The sequence below is a fragment of the Panicum virgatum genome, chromosome 3K, assembly GCF_016808335.1.
Source record: "Panicum virgatum strain AP13 chromosome 3K, P.virgatum_v5, whole genome shotgun sequence".
Lineage (NCBI taxonomy): Eukaryota > Viridiplantae > Streptophyta > Magnoliopsida > Poales > Poaceae > Panicum > Panicum virgatum.
In genome coordinates, this window is record NC_053138.1 from 4,464,462 (window position 1) to 4,482,527 (window position 18,066).

At 44.2% G+C, this 18,066-nt stretch overlaps 3 protein-coding genes across 4 annotated transcripts; 2 read left to right on the plus strand and 1 right to left on the minus strand.

Annotated features, from left to right (window-relative positions):
- Positions 1–1,389, plus strand: LOC120696943. Its single transcript, XM_039980013.1, has 2 exons — positions 1–306; positions 399–1,389. Exons 1-2 carry the CDS (start codon positions 1–3, stop codon positions 1,155–1,157), a joined length of 1,065 nt encoding a protein of 354 aa, XP_039835947.1. The 3' UTR covers positions 1,158–1,389.
- A 245-nt stretch (positions 1,390–1,634) lies between these two features.
- Positions 1,635–7,485, plus strand: LOC120696942 (uncharacterized protein ycf45-like). Its single transcript, XM_039980012.1, has 10 exons — positions 1,635–1,944; positions 2,747–2,809; positions 2,885–2,962; positions 3,316–3,536; positions 4,089–4,161; positions 4,265–4,549; positions 4,619–4,762; positions 5,205–5,255; positions 5,808–6,032; positions 6,156–7,485. Exons 1-9 carry the CDS (start codon positions 1,759–1,761, stop codon positions 6,030–6,032), a joined length of 1,326 nt encoding a protein of 441 aa, XP_039835946.1. The 5' UTR covers positions 1,635–1,758; the 3' UTR covers positions 6,156–7,485.
- Positions 7,486–13,376: 5,891 nt separating this feature from the next.
- Positions 13,377–15,989, minus strand: LOC120696945 (zinc-finger homeodomain protein 3-like). 2 transcript variants are annotated; one of them, XM_039980015.1, is made up of 2 exons: positions 15,420–15,989; positions 13,377–14,722 (listed from the first exon to the last, which is right to left on the minus strand). In XM_039980015.1, the coding sequence occupies exon 2, from the start codon at positions 14,672–14,674 to the stop codon at positions 13,742–13,744; it is 933 nt and encodes a 310-aa protein (XP_039835949.1). In that variant the 5' UTR covers positions 14,675–14,722; positions 15,420–15,989; the 3' UTR covers positions 13,377–13,741. The 2 variants fall into 2 exon arrangements, with proteins under 2 accessions (XP_039835949.1, XP_039835948.1); XM_039980014.1 differs by lacking the exon at positions 15,420–15,989 and adding an exon at positions 14,941–15,411.
- Between the last annotated feature and the right edge of the window lie 2,077 nt (positions 15,990–18,066).

Below are 18,066 nucleotides of genomic sequence, written 5' to 3' on the forward strand. Positions count from 1 at the left end.
ATGCCAGAAGCAGAGTGGAACGATGAACGCACTAGAATTATCTGTGAACTTTTTGTCGAACAAGTTCATGCTGGGAACAGGCCAAACACCCATCTGAACAACATTGGTTACCGTATAGCTGCCGCCAAGTTTCAGGAGAGGACACAGCTTCTCTATACAAAGCTGCAGCTTAAGAACAAATGGGACAAGTTTAAGAGTGATTACATCACTTGGAAGAAGCTGCTTGTAGTGGGGGCGGGTTTACCCTGGGACGCGGCAAGGGGAACATTTGTTGCTGACGACGAATGGTGGAAGAAGACAAATAAGGTTTGCCATACTTACTCTGGTTCTTCAATTTTTACCGTGTTAACCATTTTAATCTTGTCACACCCTTTCCTTTTTTTTTTTTTGACTGGTAGGAGCTGCCTGGTGCAAGGCGATACCGCAATCTTGGTCTGCAACATGAGGATAAGATGAAAATAATGTTTGACTACATCACCAGTAATGGCGTGGATCCTTCACCACCTGCTCCAGAAAGCCCGAAGAATGGTTTTGATCATTCACCACCTGCTGCAAGTGGTTTGCCATCTGCTGCTGACAGCCTCATGAATGGAGTGGATAATTTGCTTCTGACCGCAAACAGTTTGCCATCTGCTCCAGACAGCCCAATGAATGGAGTGGATCATTCGCCGCAGGCTACACATGGTCTCCCATGCGCTGCCATGAATGGTGTGCACCTGGATGGATCAGACAACAATGCTGAAGCTAATGATGACGCTCATCGAGAACCCGTGTTTCAGTATACCTCAAACAGGAGGAAGAGACCTATTCATGTGATTGCGACGAAGAAGAACAAGAAAAGTAAGGCTGAAACTGCTCTGCTCATGCAGTCTCACTTGAGTCGCATAGCGGAGTTGGCTCAAAAAGCACAGGACACTTTCGAGATGTTCAGCTCCCAGGCTGACACACAGCCATGGCCTAGCATCCAGTATGTCATGACATTGGTTCGTGAATGTGGAGCACGGTCCGGAAGCAACGAACATTTCATTGCGACTGAGCTGTTCGTCAGCAGAGAACAGAGGGAGATGTTCCTGACCATGGAAACGGCCGAAGAACGGTTCCAGTGGCTTCGAAGAAAGTATAGTCAAGTATCTATCAAATACAAGTTTGGGTCCTAGATAAATGACCCTAGACCTTTATTTTAGGTTCTGTGGTAGATGTTTTTTTTTGACATGACTCATTTTTTTATCGTATCCTGACTAGTGTGCATTATACCCTGACAAGTATGGTTGTAAAGTCTCATCTAAGAATGCGTAGCTGAATTATGGTCTCACTTGTTTTCTGTATAGCATTATCTTTTATGATATTATGTTAACATAAATTACATATGTACATTCAAGTTGTGAGTTTGTTTTGTACATCTGAATATGAATAGATAATTGCTTATGCTCATTAAACAGAAGGTGGTCTACATAACAACTATAAAAAGGAAAAGCAAGACTTCGATCCGTTTTACTGAACCTGAGTTCTTTTTAGGCAAAGTTTGATCCGTTGTGTGTGTGGATTATCGCTGTACTCTTCCAGCGCATCAACGTAATTGTAGGAAGAACTGGGCCTTTTCGAGCAGTCACGACGGCCCAGCTATGATCCCCCATTTTTCCAACCGCGCGAATTGAGCATTATCCATCCAAAACTCCGAAGGGAACGGCAACGCCCCTCGCTCGCCGCCGCTTCACCCGCGCCGCCGCTTCCTCTCCGGAGGCCAGTAGTGTCCACGCGATGGCCGCGTGCGCCGCTCGCTGCCTCTTCCTCTTTCCCCTCCTGCCCCCGAAGTTCCCGCTGCCTCATCCTCCACTCAGGCGGCAGCGCGGGGGCGGGGCCTGCATTGGTGCTGCCCGCTGCAGCCCCGAGGCCAGCGGTGGGTGGGGAGGCATTGTCGAGGACGACCTTACTGAACTTCTGCAGGTCCAATTATGTTCCCTGTTCACCTCTTTTATCACGGCGAGTGAAATCATTTAAGTTTGTTTTCTTCCTTTCGGAGAAAGGGGGAGACGCAATAAAAAAGTGTCAATTTTGTCTATCATCTGCATCGGACATACGACAAAGCATGAAGTTGGCAGTCGGATTTTGAGAGAACAAGCTAGCTTGGGATATAGTTGACTTCGAATTCTCGTTGCAGTAATTATCCATCTAACCATGTTAGCGGTGGATAATTTGCTGATACAAAGCTTTCTAGCTGTTGAATTGCTGAAGAGATGTGTGTAGGACATGAATCCTTATGTGCAATGCTGGAATAGTATAACTCTTCCTGTATCTGCAGTTCTGCACGCCGGTTACATAACTGAAGCACACATCAAGCACAAAGATTTTGATTCACTGGGTTTGGTCTTTAGTTACAGTTGCACATGCAAGGCTTACCTATAGGGTAGAAATTGACAGAGTAACTTTATATCATTCATATGCCCTGTGCACTAATGCCCGCACTACTCATTGTTTACCGCAAAAAGCATGAAGCCTTGCATGGATAAAACAAAAGGACATTATAAATTTTTTACTGCAGACTGAGTTAAGTTGCTGCACTGAGATAAACATTTCGATACAAAACGAAATCTTTACAGTAAAATCATTTCTATTTTTGAAGTCATTTACAACATGCATGACAGCCTTAACTGATGTTTTTTGGATTTCTAATTTGCTGTAGTAGTTTTTTTACTTTGTGTAGATTGGATAGCAATATAACATAAAGGCGTCGATTTACCCTTTGCAGATTCTACCAAGAGATTTACGAGATAATCTGCAGAATGAACCTAGAAAGGACCAGCTGTTGGAGGTAAGATAGATGCACATGTTAATATTATAAATTTGTAATTCCATATATGATCCCAACTAATGAGTCATCCATTAGGTCGTTCTGGATTTGGGGAGACGACCAGAGGCACGTTTCCTTGGTGACTCTGGTGGACAATACCTAAGGGACAGTGAGGTATGGTACTGCTATGCAGTCTCAAATTCATAAAATTATGTTTACTTTATTTGTGTGTACTTGGCTTGTCAATATTGTGAAACCCAATCATATGATCAAAGGAAAATGGACAGTCATTTATGTTTCCATGCACTATTATTAGTGTCAGCCTCGCATATTTTGTATGATATAAGTTGGAAATCATATTAATGAGTCTCCAGCCTGCTTCTGACTGGCAGCGAGCTTCATTCTGGTCACAGATATGTACTGATCTCAAGCATAATAATTTTTTTTAGTGCACACAAAGAAAAATGTGAATTGGCATGCAAAAGCACAGTTAATGTGTCCTGTTAATTGTATTTTCCATATGATAGATCTCACAACAAGAGTTGGAGGCAGCGCAGCAAGCTGTAGGTGAGTTTGGAGGTGACAACCGTGCAGGAATTGAAGGTACTTTACATAGAATATCTGCTATAAGGAGCAGAAAAGGAATGGTTGTTGGTTTGACCTGTCGAGTTGGCCGAGCTGTTACTGGACATGTTGATATGGTCCGTGATCTCCTAAATTACAAAGAAAGCATTCTGTTTTTGGGAAGGTACCTCACCTTGTTTCTTCATCATTAGGATCTTGATTGCTTCTTCCATCTGTCTTTTTACAGATTAAGATGATAAAAATGAAGCTAGTAGATATTAATTGTGTTCTGAGTACACTGCATGGAGATATCATTAGGACTACAATAGTAAAATATATGGTGGTATATGTTTTATTCAGGAATGGAGAGCGCCAGGAGTCTAGGGTTGTGCTTTTTGTGTCGACATTTATTGATGTTTTTTTCAATGGGTCCTTCTGTTTTTTACAAAATGAATGAAGCTGAAGTAGATTTCCAAAATGCTCAAGAATAAATTCATAAGTGTTTTCTTGATATGTGACAGCACCAAGATATTGAACCTTTAAGTTAGAAAACAGTTGTGAAAATACCGGAAACCAACATTTTTGTCAAGTGCAATCCAGCATTCATGAACCAGTTCAGGAAGTTTCATGAATGCTTTAGAGCCATTGGTATATCATTTTTGTGTTTGTTGTGTGCCATTTCCTTATTTGGGATTCGAGCAAGATTTACATAGTGCACATTCTTTTGTTTATTCAGGCCTGGGGTAGGCAAGATAACTGTTATGCGTGAGATTGCACGTGTTCTAGCAGATGAATTTCAGAAAAGAGTGGTATGTTAAACAGGTTGTATTCTTGTAACTCTCTGTTTCAGGTCCAATTTGATTGATTTATAGTGTCTTATATATTCTATTGGTGCACTGGTGTTTAGGGCAGGTAATTGTGGACACAAGTAATGAGATTGGTGGCGATGGGGATATTCCTCATGCTGCTATTGGTGGTGCAAGAAGAATGCAAGTTCCTGAGCCATCAATGCAGCATAGAGTGATGATTGAAGCTGTTGAAAACCATATGCCTGAGGTGGTTATTGTAGATGAGATTGGAACTGAAGCAGAAGCACAAGCTTGCCGCTCAATTGCAGAAAGGGGTGTGATGCTTATTGGTACTGCCCATGGAGAACGGCTTGCGAATATCATTAAGAATCCGACCTTATCTGACTTGGTATGCTATCATTATCACATTGCATAGAAAAATCCACTATGCCTGCTTATGTTCATTACTGAATAACAGATTGGAGGTGTAGAAACTGTTACTCTCGGTGATGATGAGGCTCGTGCTCGACGCAGTCAGAAAAGTATTCTGGAGAGGAAAGCCCCTCCAACATTCCCATTCCTTATTGAGATGAGGGAGAGACATCACTGGGTAACTCATCGGGTATGTCTATGTTCTATTTACATGTCTAACAATCAAAATACAGGAATAAATACACCTTTCTTTTAAATGTGAATAAGATAATGGGGATGCTGGGAAGTGTGTGGTGATAATTAGGTTTCTTGGATTCCAGATAGTGGTGATATATTATTCGAAAGCATGATTTCCTGCTTTGCCCATGCTAAGATCCGTGCATTTTCAACCTATACAAATGAAGATATGATATGTTACAATATTTCCCATATCTAATTCTTTACTAAGATTGCGCCTTTGTTGTATCATTGTTATTGCATTTTGTAGTTCTGTTCACCACTGTAGCTCCTGCTCTTTTCCCAACAGCCAAGAAAATTTTCAGAGTTTAGGATCCTCGTAAAAAGATGCAATGGTATTTTATGTTCTCCAGCTGAGCCAATACTGATATACTGTGCCTATTTTGTTTCTGCAGACAGAAAGGAGTGTGGATATGCTACTTCATGGAAAGAAGCCACTGGTTGAGGTAACATTCTACCTATCATGTCTATACCAGTTTCTTGGTATGAGGAATTCAAGGGTTCTTTGTGGTTGTTTGAGCAGATATTGCTGTGATCTGCAGAAAAGGGAATTAGGATCATTTCAGTTGTTTCTATGACTATATTCTTGTTTCATTGTTTGCTTCAGCGGTAAATCTCATTTTAAAGCATGACATCTTAACACGCACTTGTTGCTATACTGCTATGTTTATCCGAACCAATGAACTCTGTTATACAAATGTAGATTATATGTTTTGACAGTTTTGTATACAGAGTTTTCAAGTGATTATTTTTTTCGTGAAGCATGCTTTAAAAAAAGGGCGTACCCAGTGCCGTAGGCTTCCCGCACTGTGCGGGGTCTGGGGAAGGGTTGTTTTTTTAAGCCCCAAGCCTTATCCACACAAATGTGCAGAGGCTGGGGCTCGAACCCGGGACCTTCCGGTTACAGACGGTAGGCTCTACCGCTGCACCAGGCCCGCCCTTCGTGAAGCATGCTTTAGCAAAACTTTAATTTCCATTGGTGACTAATCATATTACAGGTAAGGAAAAGGGATAACGAATTTCAAGTTGTTATTGAAAGATGGGCAACATATGATGGAGATGGACTCTTAACTACATGGTCACAAATTATAATTTCTTCTATCAAACCACGTGCTATCATCTATACCGAGCCTCTTGTTCTGAGGTGGTATGGGCTGATCCTAATCCCAAAAGTTTCCGATGGTCTTGGTATTCTGGTAAAGCTACTGACACTACACATTTAGGTGAGTATGCAATCCCCATATTGCCGCTATATATCCTCCTTATATCAATGGCGTTCAGTTTTTTTGTTTTTGCTTTTATTTGGAGGAGATTCTGTTTGTGACATTGATGGCATCTTGTTGCAGATGGTGAATTAAAAAAAACATCTTTGGTCTACTACATGGTGAACATTTGACTGATACCTATGCCAGACTTCTTGTTACATATTAATACACTGCAGATAACTTCACACTAATTAGGTAGAAGGTACTATTTCGTGTCTGTATCAGGTATTGCTAGCATTCTGTTAAATTGCTGTACCAATTTGAATGTATATTATCAGGTATTGCTAGCATTCTGTTAAATTGCTATACCAATTTGAATGTATATTTCGATCTATGTATTTTCTTCTCAAAAAGGAAATCCATGTATACATCCAAATTGTATGATGCGTACTTATCATTTTAGTTGTTCCTAATATACTCGTTCTCATTTTCTATTATACAGTTTGTCTACATTATTGAGAATCCCAAGATTTTCATTCTCCTATTCTGTTCCTTGTTTAGGGGTTAAGGTGTTTTGGATTTAAGAGTTCTTTTAACCCCAACGTCCCACACAGCCTGCATGTCTTCTTGGTTTCCGCCTTTTGTAACTCGGGAAAATTATTCCAATGGGTCCATGGCTCAACCTTTTAGGCCCATGGGTTGATGATGGATGATCAGATCCAGTTGAGGACTGGATCCACAAGCAGCGATGGGATGGGGTCTGGGGAAGCCTGCTGAAGTTTCGTGCAGTTGAAAGTAAAAGAGAAGCTTGTGTTCTGAAATCTGACATCCTCTTTCTGCAATGCGTTTGTTAGGCCTGTGCTAGCAGCAACAGCAATGTGAACTCTGATGAACACCTAATTTCTGCTGCATTTGACAGTTGAGACGCCCACTGGTGCTTGAGATTTGCAGTTCTTGTTTGCAGAGAAGTCTGTTGCGTTTTGCAGAGAGAAGAAGGGGTCATGGTGGGTTAGCTCAGCGGTTGACATCAGTTCGTAACTGCCATGGCCACATTTGACATTGAGATGAAGAGGCTTTCCCGAGTGGCCAAGCGTGTGTGCCGCCGGAATCGGATGGTTAAGCTTACTGACGTGGCATCGCCACTGCACAGATGGAGTGGGGAGTAGTAGAGCAGAGAGTACCAACAGCATCCGTCCTTGGCATGGCAGAGCCTCACATGCGTGCATGATTCAGCAGCTGTACTGTACTGCACTGTACTGTGCCCACAGCAGAGGGCCTCTGTGTGTGTGTGCTGTGCCTTCCTTGGAGTCCACTCCTAGTAAGCTGGAGAGCGCGACTCAGTCAACTGTGGATACACATGCATGGTGGTCATTGCAAAGTACGTACTTGATCAGAGGAATGGGTCTTTATTTGTCCTTGATCAGTTTGTATCCTTTATTTTTCGTAAAAAGTTTGTCAATTGTATGTGAAACTTAGTATTTTATTACTACTATGATGTTGGTTTAGAATTGTGAGGTCGTTTGTTCAATTTCTTGTTTTGCTTTAAACTATACGTAGTACGCCCTCTGCTGGGGCGACCGTCCGGCGAGGTGCCGCCGCCGCGCCGTACGTGCAGAAAGGAGAAAGCCTTGCCGGGCAGCGTCGTCTTGTGATCTTCCAAGTCTCTGCAGAGATGATCGATCCCAGGAGGACAGACATGTGCGCGGCGGCAGCAGAGCTCTGCGACCACGCAAGGGTAGGGTGGTAGGACGGGGTTGCTTTGCCTGGCTCTCTCTGATGTGATCACACGTGCAGTGCAGCCGCACGCGCACGCGCTCGCCATTGCAGCAGCAGGCCTTCGATGGACGGCCTGCTCTCCGTCGGGTTCCGTCCGTCCGTCCGTCGCTCGCTAGCTGATCTCTTCCAGCAGATCAGATCACCACTGTTCATCACTGCTCCAGTGCGATTCTTGATTCTGCAGCATCTGCATCGCAACATCCTCTTATCTGTTATCTCCATTCCAGTGCGCCGGGGTCACCGTAAAGCAAAGCTGCTTCAGGGAATCAGGGGATGGATGATGAGTTGGGCCCTGTTTGGATGATTCGGGGTAAATTTACCTCAAGGAAAATATTTTACCTATCATTTACCTCTAATAATTTTACCCTATAAAGGTGTTTGGATTAGAGGTAAATATAGTTGGGGATAACATTCAATGTTTAGTAAGTAACTAGGCTTAGTAGGATAGCCATGAGAGAGCCATGCAATAATTGCCCTAGTTTTGGTGGAATCTAGACAAATTTTACATCTATTTGACACCTAAAGAGGGGTAAAGGAAATTTAGGGGGTAAAACATTTACCTCAACTCCTTTTAACCTCATGTTTGGAGGTTGAAGGTAAAAAGTACCTTCTTTTACCCCTTTTACTCCATTTACCCCTCTATCCAAACAGGACCTTGGTTTGGGGAAAGAAAGCAACGGTGAACCATGCATCTGTCAGTGTTTCAGGCAGGTTGCTTGCTTCTACAAGTTGAAGATTGGCGGTGTTCACTTCCCCAAATTTACCAAACTTTCCATCACATCGAAATATTAAATATAGCAAATGACTCATGCATGGAGTACTAAATATAGGTAAATAAAAAAACTAATTGCATAGTTTTGATGTACATTGCGAGACGAATCTTTTAAGCCTAGTTAGCCTATGGTAGGACAATATTTACCACAAACAAACAAAAAGTGATACAGTATACTACAGTATCCGATATAACCCTTTTTACCAACTTTTCGCGGATCTAAACACACCCATTGTCACGAGCTCTCGCTTCCTGCAACTCCTGCAGCAGCTGGGGGCCTGAACTTGCGCCCTACCAGCACGACCTGAACTGCTGAACAGCAGAGGCCTCCCCCTAATCCCTCCCTTTGTCTTTGTTGCTTGCCCTGCAGCAATTGCTCCCACGCACCGCAAGCTACCAAACCTGCATAGCCCCGCATTGGCCACACATTCTGATCGATCCATCAATTTCACTAATCTATCTGTTCCCTTTTTCTTTCTCCTACTTTTACTCTCCCAACAACAAGGGGTGTGTTTAGATCCGCGAAAAGCGGGTAAAAAAAGTCGCATCGGACACTGTAGTATAATATAATACTTTTCATTTATTTGTGTTAAATATTGTCTTATTATAGGCTAATTAGGCTCAAAAAATTTGTCTCGCAATGTACATCAAAGCTATGTAATTAGTTTTTTTATTTATCTATATTTAGTACTTCATGCATAGGTCATTTACTATATTTAATATTTCGATGTGATTTTGATGTGATAGAAAATTTGGAGGAAAAGTTTGGAAGTGAACACAGCCAAGAAAGAAAATGACACGGTTGTAAGATTAAAGTTGCTGCTGCTGCTGCTGCAATGGCGACGAGCACTAGCGTAGCGTCCCTCGGATGCTGACACCGGCGGCAACGTGCGTGCAGGGCTCGCTGCCTCATCATCTGATTCTGATGCCTTGCCGTGGCAGCAACCGCTCCCATATGGCGGCGTGTAGGTTTGATGTCACATCAAATTTACATAAAAAAAGAATGCCTACTAAATAAAATTTATTTGTAAAATTTTTTCAGATATAGGTATAATTTTTCGAGACGAATCTAATTACGATAATTAAATATTAATTCGCTACAGTAATGATACAGTAACTATTCTCTAATCACGCAGTCAAAAGTCTCGTTAGATTCGTCTCGCGATTTACACGGAGGTTGTGGAGGCGATTTTATAATTGAACTTCATTTAATACCTCTAATTAGTAATAAAAAGATAAAAAGTTTCCATGAAATTTTTTCCACCCCAATACACTTCCATTGCAGCAGCAGCCGCAGGAGTCAGGAGAGGAGGAGGGCATGGCCGCATGGGCCTCTGACGCTCTGACCTGGCTGCTGCTTCTGCAGTCGCTGGCCATGCATCTCATGCCGTGCCATTGCCAGGGGATGATGAAGAAAAGAGAGGGTATTGTTTTGTCATCTTTATCTTTGCCGCCCTGTTGATGCAAATTCCTGCTGCTGCGTTGGCAACGGCGTTCCAAGGGCCCTATGTGGTTTTCTGTACTAGGAAGTATTAAGAAATTTTGATCGCTAATTATAGTGTTAAATAAAGTTAATTTATAAAACTAACTTCAGAACCCTTGCGATAGAAACCTGAAAAATCTATTGAGACCTTTGATCGCATGATTAGAGAATGATTACTATAACATCACTATAGCCAATCATCAATTAATTACCGTCATTAGATTTATCGCGAAAAGTTATACTCATCTCTAAAAAATTTTAAAAATAGATTTCATTTAACACTTCATGCATGCGTGATTCTTTTTTCGGCTTGTGTGCACTAGGAATCCTAGCGGGAACAAACAAGGCCATTAGAATCAGCGCGCCCGAGCCGGCAATACAGGAAGCAGCGAAGGGGTGCTGACTGCTGCGTAACAATAACAAAGGCTAGAAACTTAACTACAGAAGCTTTCAACACTCAAGTCCTTTTTTTTTGAAAGGTCAACACTCAAGTCCTAATGCAACTAGAAGTTTAGTAACTTAAGTCATCATACAACAATCCGCACCTCAAGGAAAAGACTAATTATCCTTTGAGAAAGAAAACAGCTTTTGGCATGATCAAGTGTTACAAGTTAGCTAGTGAATGTAGCCTTCTCTTAAGGAAAGGGTATGCTTTCATGTGGAAATCACGGTTGAGCTGACAGTCTTCAGTTCATTTCATTAATGAAAGCCATGGTTGTGGCAAGTTAAACCGTGAAGGAAAAAAAGGATAATTTTGTCAAAAATATAACCGGAATCGAATCATCCACGTTGGGTAGTATGGTGATACTGTAATGATATTGTGTTTTAATTTTGATAGTGAAAAAAATGTTCAAGATGTCCATTGGTTAATATTTTGAAAATTATTGGAAAGGGAGGAACACTAAGATGACAAATAGTACAAGGTGTGCCAAGTTTATAGACGGTGCCCGTGGATTTCTTCGCGGAAAATAGATATCCATTTTACTAGCATGATCTGAATTGGATGACATTAGCCTTTCATCTATCATTTTATTCTATCTTACTTATACTCGGTTAATCCCAAAAATATTAGATATTTTTAGTTTTATCCCTCATAGAACTTATTTTAACCAACTTGGTAGGAAAGATGTATTAAGATCTAAAATACCAGATATATGCGCTATCAAGATGTATTTTATACACTATAAATTTGATCAAGTCAAAGTAGTTTGATGTATGACGACAAAACTAATCTGTCTTATATTTCGGGGTAACGTATCAGATGCAAATCAATTTCTCCATGCAAATTAAGGAAACTTCAATCTGAGTTATTGGATCAACATCCAAGGGGTATGGGAGATTGGGTAATTTTACAATCTGGACCTGTGACATCCGGTCCAATTTGGAGGTGGACCAGTTGTGGCCTATGAGTGCTGCGTGCACATGTTTAATATAACCTTGCTAGTTGAGCAAGGGTGGAGCTTCGCCCCTTGGAAGGACTGGGATGTGCGGTGTTGGGAGGCGGGGTGTTACAGGATCCGCTCTTGGATTGAGTAATCACACTTTTGCAAATCTCCCTCCCACCTCTGTGCCTCTCCCTTTGGATGTTAAATCTGATGGCTTAGATTGAAGTTTCTATAATTTACATGGAGAGGTTAGTTAGCACCTGGTATGTTCCTATATTTCAAAACAGATGTGAATGTTCGAGACCGGATAATTTTCTTAATCTAAAATATATCGGAACAGATTTAGTACCAATAAAGGAAAGCTAACTAGACTTGGCAATTTGTTGGCCGACTATTTTCCGTACGCAGTCCGTAAAATCCGTAAGAGACCTTTTCCCCAACTTCTTTCGTGATGCCTGCGGAGAACAAGCGAATGCTGGCCGCAGCGCTAGCCCGTAGTGCGCCGTCCCGTCTCGTCTCGTCGGGATCGTCACCAACCTCCGTTCAGCGTTGCCATGATGAAGTACCAAGCATGCCTGCCTCTGCCTGACCGATCACCCCTCAGTGCCCTCACTCCCTCGCTCGCTTCAGAGTTCAGACAGCAGAGAGAGAGAGAGAGAGAGAGAGAGAGAGAGAGAGAGGGGTTCCCTTTCTTCTCCCATCGTCAATTCGTCAGGCCAGGCCAAAGACGACGACACACGCGGCACTGTAGCTGCTAGGCTCGAGCAGGAGAGGTAGTAGTACTGCTGTGCTATCTACTGATGATGGCCTTTATCTTGCCGTCGTCGTCCTTTCGTGTTGCATAGTGGTATCGTTGCTGCAGACGAGAGCTTGACACCACATCCCAGCAGCTGTGGTTGCTGGTACTGGTACTAGCTAGTAGCTCTACGGAGTGCTCCTACATTTACACGGGGAAGAAGAGGATTGGGTTCGGATTGGGCTGGAGCGGAGCGGAGTGGAGCACTGTGGTGTCCATCTGAACGCAACACTAGTCCAGGTAGGACTGTAGGAGTGCAGCGCTGATGCTATATCACTACTGAATCCCCAGTGATGCAGGCCCAGACCGTGCCAGTCTTGGGCTCTTTCTAGAGAAACTGAACCAAAATTCTGGATTCAGGTAATCAGGTTATTGCCTGGCAAGCATGGCAGCCTCACAAAATTTGGGGCCAAATGTACCTACATAACACAGTGGTAGATAAGCGCAGGAGGGTAGCTGGCTGATCAGTCCTTTTTTTTGAATAAAGTGATCAGTCCTCCTTGCCCATGCATGCTGTGTGTTGTTCCCCAGCAACTTCTCCTCACTTCGTCAGCCGGAGAGACCGAGAAATGCCACTCTTTCTTGCTCCCCTTCCTTCAGACAAGGGGGTAGGAGCAGCTGATTTTTAATAATAATAATAATAATAAACAAACAACAGAAAAAGAGCCGCGAGAACTGAACCTCATGCTGATGGGAGATGGCAATTCAGGCAGCATGAAAGAGTTGCATTGCATTTGCAGGTTGCTGGATGCTGATTGCACATAATGGTAGGGCGGGGAGATCACACCACACTGGCACACTCCTCCGCAGCAGGGCATTAAGTGGCTATCCATTTTGGGATCGGCTCGCCACATGCTCCCCTGCCCCCCTGCACACCCACATCTCTCGCTCCCCTCTGCTTGGCCCCCCAGCTCCAGCTCCAGCAATAATTCAGCCAGCCACCAAGCCAGATTGCATTGTGGTGTGTGCTGTTGTTGCCAGCAGCCCAGCACCATCCCTCTGACCAATCATCAACTCCCAACGGCCCCTGGCCTCAATCATTAGCCTAATCCAACCATAAATGGGTTTCAGAGCTCTAATAATACTACGTACTAACAACCATGCACACTGCACAGAGCAAGAACAGTAGCATGATGGAATGGAAGGCACATCACAAAACAACACACACAAGAGCTTGCTTCATCAGAGTTAACAAGTGATGATCTTCAGTCTCACCCTCCCACATCAGTCGCCCGAGCAAGCAATAGTAGACAGCAAGTTAGCTAGGGACATCAATAAGAAATAAAGAAAGAAAGTAAGGAAGAAAGAAAGAAAGAGGGGCTACAGAAATCAATCAAGCATGGAGAAAAGAAAACAAATCCGTGGAAGTTGAGCATCAGTTCGATTGACGGATGGAACAGTGGAAAGAAGCCAATGCAGCTAGCTAAGCTAGATTAACCGGAGCTAGAGTGAGGCGATCGTCGTCCGCATCGCCGTCTTGATCAATGTTGTTGTTGTTGTTGTGATGTTGGTTGGTTAATCCAGCCGGAGCTGCTGCGGCGGCGGGCTCCGGCTGGGGCTGGGGCTCCGCCCGGGCCCGCCGGGCTCCGGGAGCGGCATGCCTCCGGCGAGCTGCCCGAGATGCTCCGGCGGGTCGTCGCCGCCCTCCTGCCCGCGCCGCGCCAGGGTGTGCTTGTTGTTGTGCATCCACACCTTGAGGACGCGCCGCTTGACGCCCACCTCCTGGCAGAAGCGCTGCACCGCCGCGTCGTCCAGCTTCTGCAGCCGCCACCCGGCCTCCTCCGCGAACCCCAGCATGCGGGCCTTTTGCTCCGCCGTGAACTTGGTGCGGAACCGCTTCCGCGCCGGCGGCTGCTGCGCCCGCGCGTCGTCGGACTCCGCCGACGCCGCGCTGTGGTGCGCCTGCATGGCAGCGCTCAGCGGCATCACCATGCGCGTCGGCGCCGGGGGCAGCGCCGCCACCAGCAGGCCCCGGTGGTGGTGCGCCGCCGCCAGCGGGCTCAGCGGATGGTGGTGCCCGTGCCCGTGCCCGTGCAGCTGCCGCGCGTCGCCGCCCGGCGGCTCCTTGCGGTGGAAGTTGCGGTGGCACCCGCACGCCGAGCACCGGAGCGCGTCCAGCGACCCCTCCTCCCCCGCCGGCATGAACTCGCCGCACCCGTCCGTCGCGCTCCCGCCGATGGCCGCCGCGTGGTTCTTCAGGCACTCGCGGTACCTCACCCCACCGGCCACGCCTCCGCCAACCGCGCCCACGGGCACCACCGCCAGCTGCCGTTTCTTCGCCTCCTCCGGCTCCGGCGGCGACATGTGCCGCCCGTTCGGGCCGTGGCTATGCTGCTGCGGGTGCTCGTGGTGGTGCCCGTGGTGCAGGCCCAGGTACGGCGAGCCTCCGCCGCCGCCGTGCATTGCCATCGGCACCGGCAGCTCGCCCTGCGCCCCGGAAAGATACATGCTTTGTTTGCTCCCTTCCTCTGCTGCAACTCCTGCTCCGCTGCAAATCTGCAATGGCGTGCGCGCACGCACAAACAATGAAGCAAACAATTGAACAAGCAGCAGCGAGGTGAAGTGAATCCAAGACGACAGCTTGGAGCTTCCAGGCAATGATGTATGAGAAACAAGAATCTGGTATGCCTTGGGAGGCTCAAAAAAGGTCAAGGAAAAAAAAAAGATTGATTCTTGGAAAGAGTGAGAGAACAAAAAGGGCCGAGTATGTGGACCTTGTGCTGGCCTTGGGATCTTGGCAAGAAGATACCAGTTCCAAACTCCAAGATGGGGGTAACTCTACGTCTCTAGTACTCCTAGAACTACTCCTAGGTTCCAAGGTTTATTGGGCTCCTCACCATGGCCATCCATTCAGAAGATCAGTAGCAGAATGAATGGTAGAGGAGGATGGATACAGTGGCTGCTGTCTGCAAATGCTTTGTATTCACACCACTACTTGCTGCAGCTGCTGGTTGGTGTGTGGAGGATACTTTCTCTTGTGTACTCTTCAGTCTTCAACAACACACAATATATACATGGACCAGCCTTTGACCTCTACTCCTACTCTCCCACTTTAGTATCTATGCTAAACATTCGGTGCTTTTGTTGTGGGAAGAACAGTGTAGAAACAAAGGGGAGGCACAAAAACACAAAGGTGAAGAAGAAGAAGACAGTGAAGAAACAAAGATGAATGGAAACAGAAAAGGAAACATACCTCGCAGTGGCTGCCAAGGGGCTAATCAGGAGGGCAAAGAGGGAGCAAGCTCATGCCTTCTCAAGCCTTGGCCTCCATTGCTACAATAAACCAACCTTACTGCCTACCACAAACTACTACGGCAAAGTGGTAAGGAAAATACAGCAAAATGTCAATGGTTAGAGATAGTAGGCTGTGAGCTAGAGATGGCCAATGGGAGGAAGGCTTGTTTTCTCTGATGTAGTAGTGGCGTGTAATAACAAGGTGAAATGAGAGAAGGGAGGCAGCAAGAGAGGGAGAGAGCTTCTGGTGCTTGCTTTGCTTGCACTGTCAGGAATCCAAGCTTGCTCAGAGAGGGAGAGAGCCTGTGGCCTTGTGTGGTGTGTCAGGAGCTGTACTGCAATGGTGAGAGACGGTGGGAGCTACAGGAGCTGAGCGCGTCCATCGTCCATGGATGCCCCCGCTTATTTTATTGAAAATATTCAGAATAATGAGTGTTTTGTTCAGTTCCTTTCTCCTCTTTTTCTTTCCTGTTTTCTGAGAAAGGGATCGGCCAGAAAACGAGTTTAAGAAATTAATTCCTTTTGTGTCCATTCGCAAAAAATATTATGGTGCATGTTGTCTTTTTTTTTCTGAAATAGTATGATGCGTATTATCCAGAAAATTGAGTGTGGAGCAAGGTTACCGATTCCTTCCTCCTTCCGTCTGAAATGTACAAAAACAACCTCAGAAAATTCAGTGTGGAGCAAAGGTTACCGATCCCCTCCTCCTTCAGTCCGAAATGTACAGAAACAACCTCGCATAATTTTTTTTTCTAGAAGATCTAGTTTGGCCTGCAAACCATATAAGGCAATAGTTGATATTTACATCGTATTTGTATATATTCTTTTTGCGACGGCGTGTGTCTAAACTTTCAGTTTTTTGCTGCACCCATTTATGCTTCCCACGAAAAATACTAGAATGCAAACAAAAGGACAGAGCAGCATATGCACACTCTTCAGCAGTGCTTTCCAGCCACCTGTCCTGAAGCCAAGCTTGCACTATGATGTTCGTTTCCATGGGAAGCTTCTTTTGGGGAGTCAAACTTGCCAAGAACCACACAAGAATTAATCTAGCCAATGGCAGCTCGATCTCTTCCCCATTTGGTCATCAGAAATGACTAGATTAGATTAAACCGTCACATACAGGTCCAATTGTTTCGCACCACATGTATCCCTGTCACCCAACAGATTCTTATCATTTGGCGCTTTGCACATGATTTTTTAGTCATCAATTGCCGTATGGGCAGTCGCGCAGAAGATTAACCTCAGGCCCACCTAATCCCAGCTTTTAGTTTGGGTCATGTGTAAAACCTTCTGCTTTGCTGATGGTGAAATGGGTGGTGGCTGCCACTGTGTCTACTCACTGCACAACATTCTTCTGCCTGTGAACAAAGTTGACAGGTCTTCCTTTAAGGCTCAGGTGGGGATTACAGTACAAATCTGTGCTGTGCAGTGGGGCATGGCATTTACTACTTCCTAGTGGCACATTCAATTTTGCAGCTGGTTCAGTGAGAGCTCAAGTTGAAAGGTTTCAATTTCACAAGAATTTTGCCGAAACAAAATCCTTCAAAATTCTTGTGTCCATTGCTTCCTTTCACTCCAAAAGGGTCCTAGATCGTTGGTTACACGAGTAGATGAACCTAGTCTATGATGGTTAAATCAAGAAATTGTATCTTACACAAAGTTTTCTACTATGCACAATCAACACAAGGTGATGAATGTAGAAACAATCCCACAAAAAAATGTAGAAACAGAAAACAGGAAACTTTTTTCCCTTATTTTGTTATTTACCAATTATTAAATCAATACCATGTTACCAGCTTCAACTTTCAACTCCATTCAAATAGATGCACATGTCTATCCATCTACACATGTAAGATGTCAAATTGGCCATGTTGCTGAGCATACATATCATTGTTAGAATTAGATTCTTTTTGAGGGAGGATAGAAAGGTCTTAATCGCTTTTTATTCCAATGAATATGTAAAGTTTCTCAGCATGCAAAGTGCACACGGAATTAAGGTACTACATTAGCGCCTCCTTTATCTCTCCATCAGTTGAATGTCCTCTGGATCGGTGAGAATGTTCGGTCTTGATGTTAGAAGGTTGTATGAATAGTCGTCCTGCGATCTTTCTCTCTCAAGGATACACAAAAGATGCAAGGATCCTAGCTTCTTTTGCGCTCCTTTTTATATTTCAATACGAATTTGTCTTTCAATCATTTGCATTATTCTTTGCTTTTGGTTTTGTTTCTCCTGATCTGATCCTTTGCATATCCGCATCACTTTATTCTTGAATACCTTGCGGTCTGCTTTATTCTTGACTAAAATGTAATTCCAGTGACCTTTTGCCGCCGTCCTTTCTGGTCTTCTGATTCATTTCTTAGTCTTGGAATTATGTTTGATGCTGATTTCTTGACCAAGAATAATATGACACTGATTGTCACACCCTGAAATTTTTGAATTTCAAAATGTGATTAAAATTAAAAATAAAACAACAATTTTCTCATAGTTTTAAAATTTTCTCAACATTTATTTTTCTTCGCAGGGAATTTAGTATAAAGAAAATAATTGATTGTCTTTTAGATTAAATAAAGTTGTTTTTTTAGTGTTGCATTCATGCTGCAAT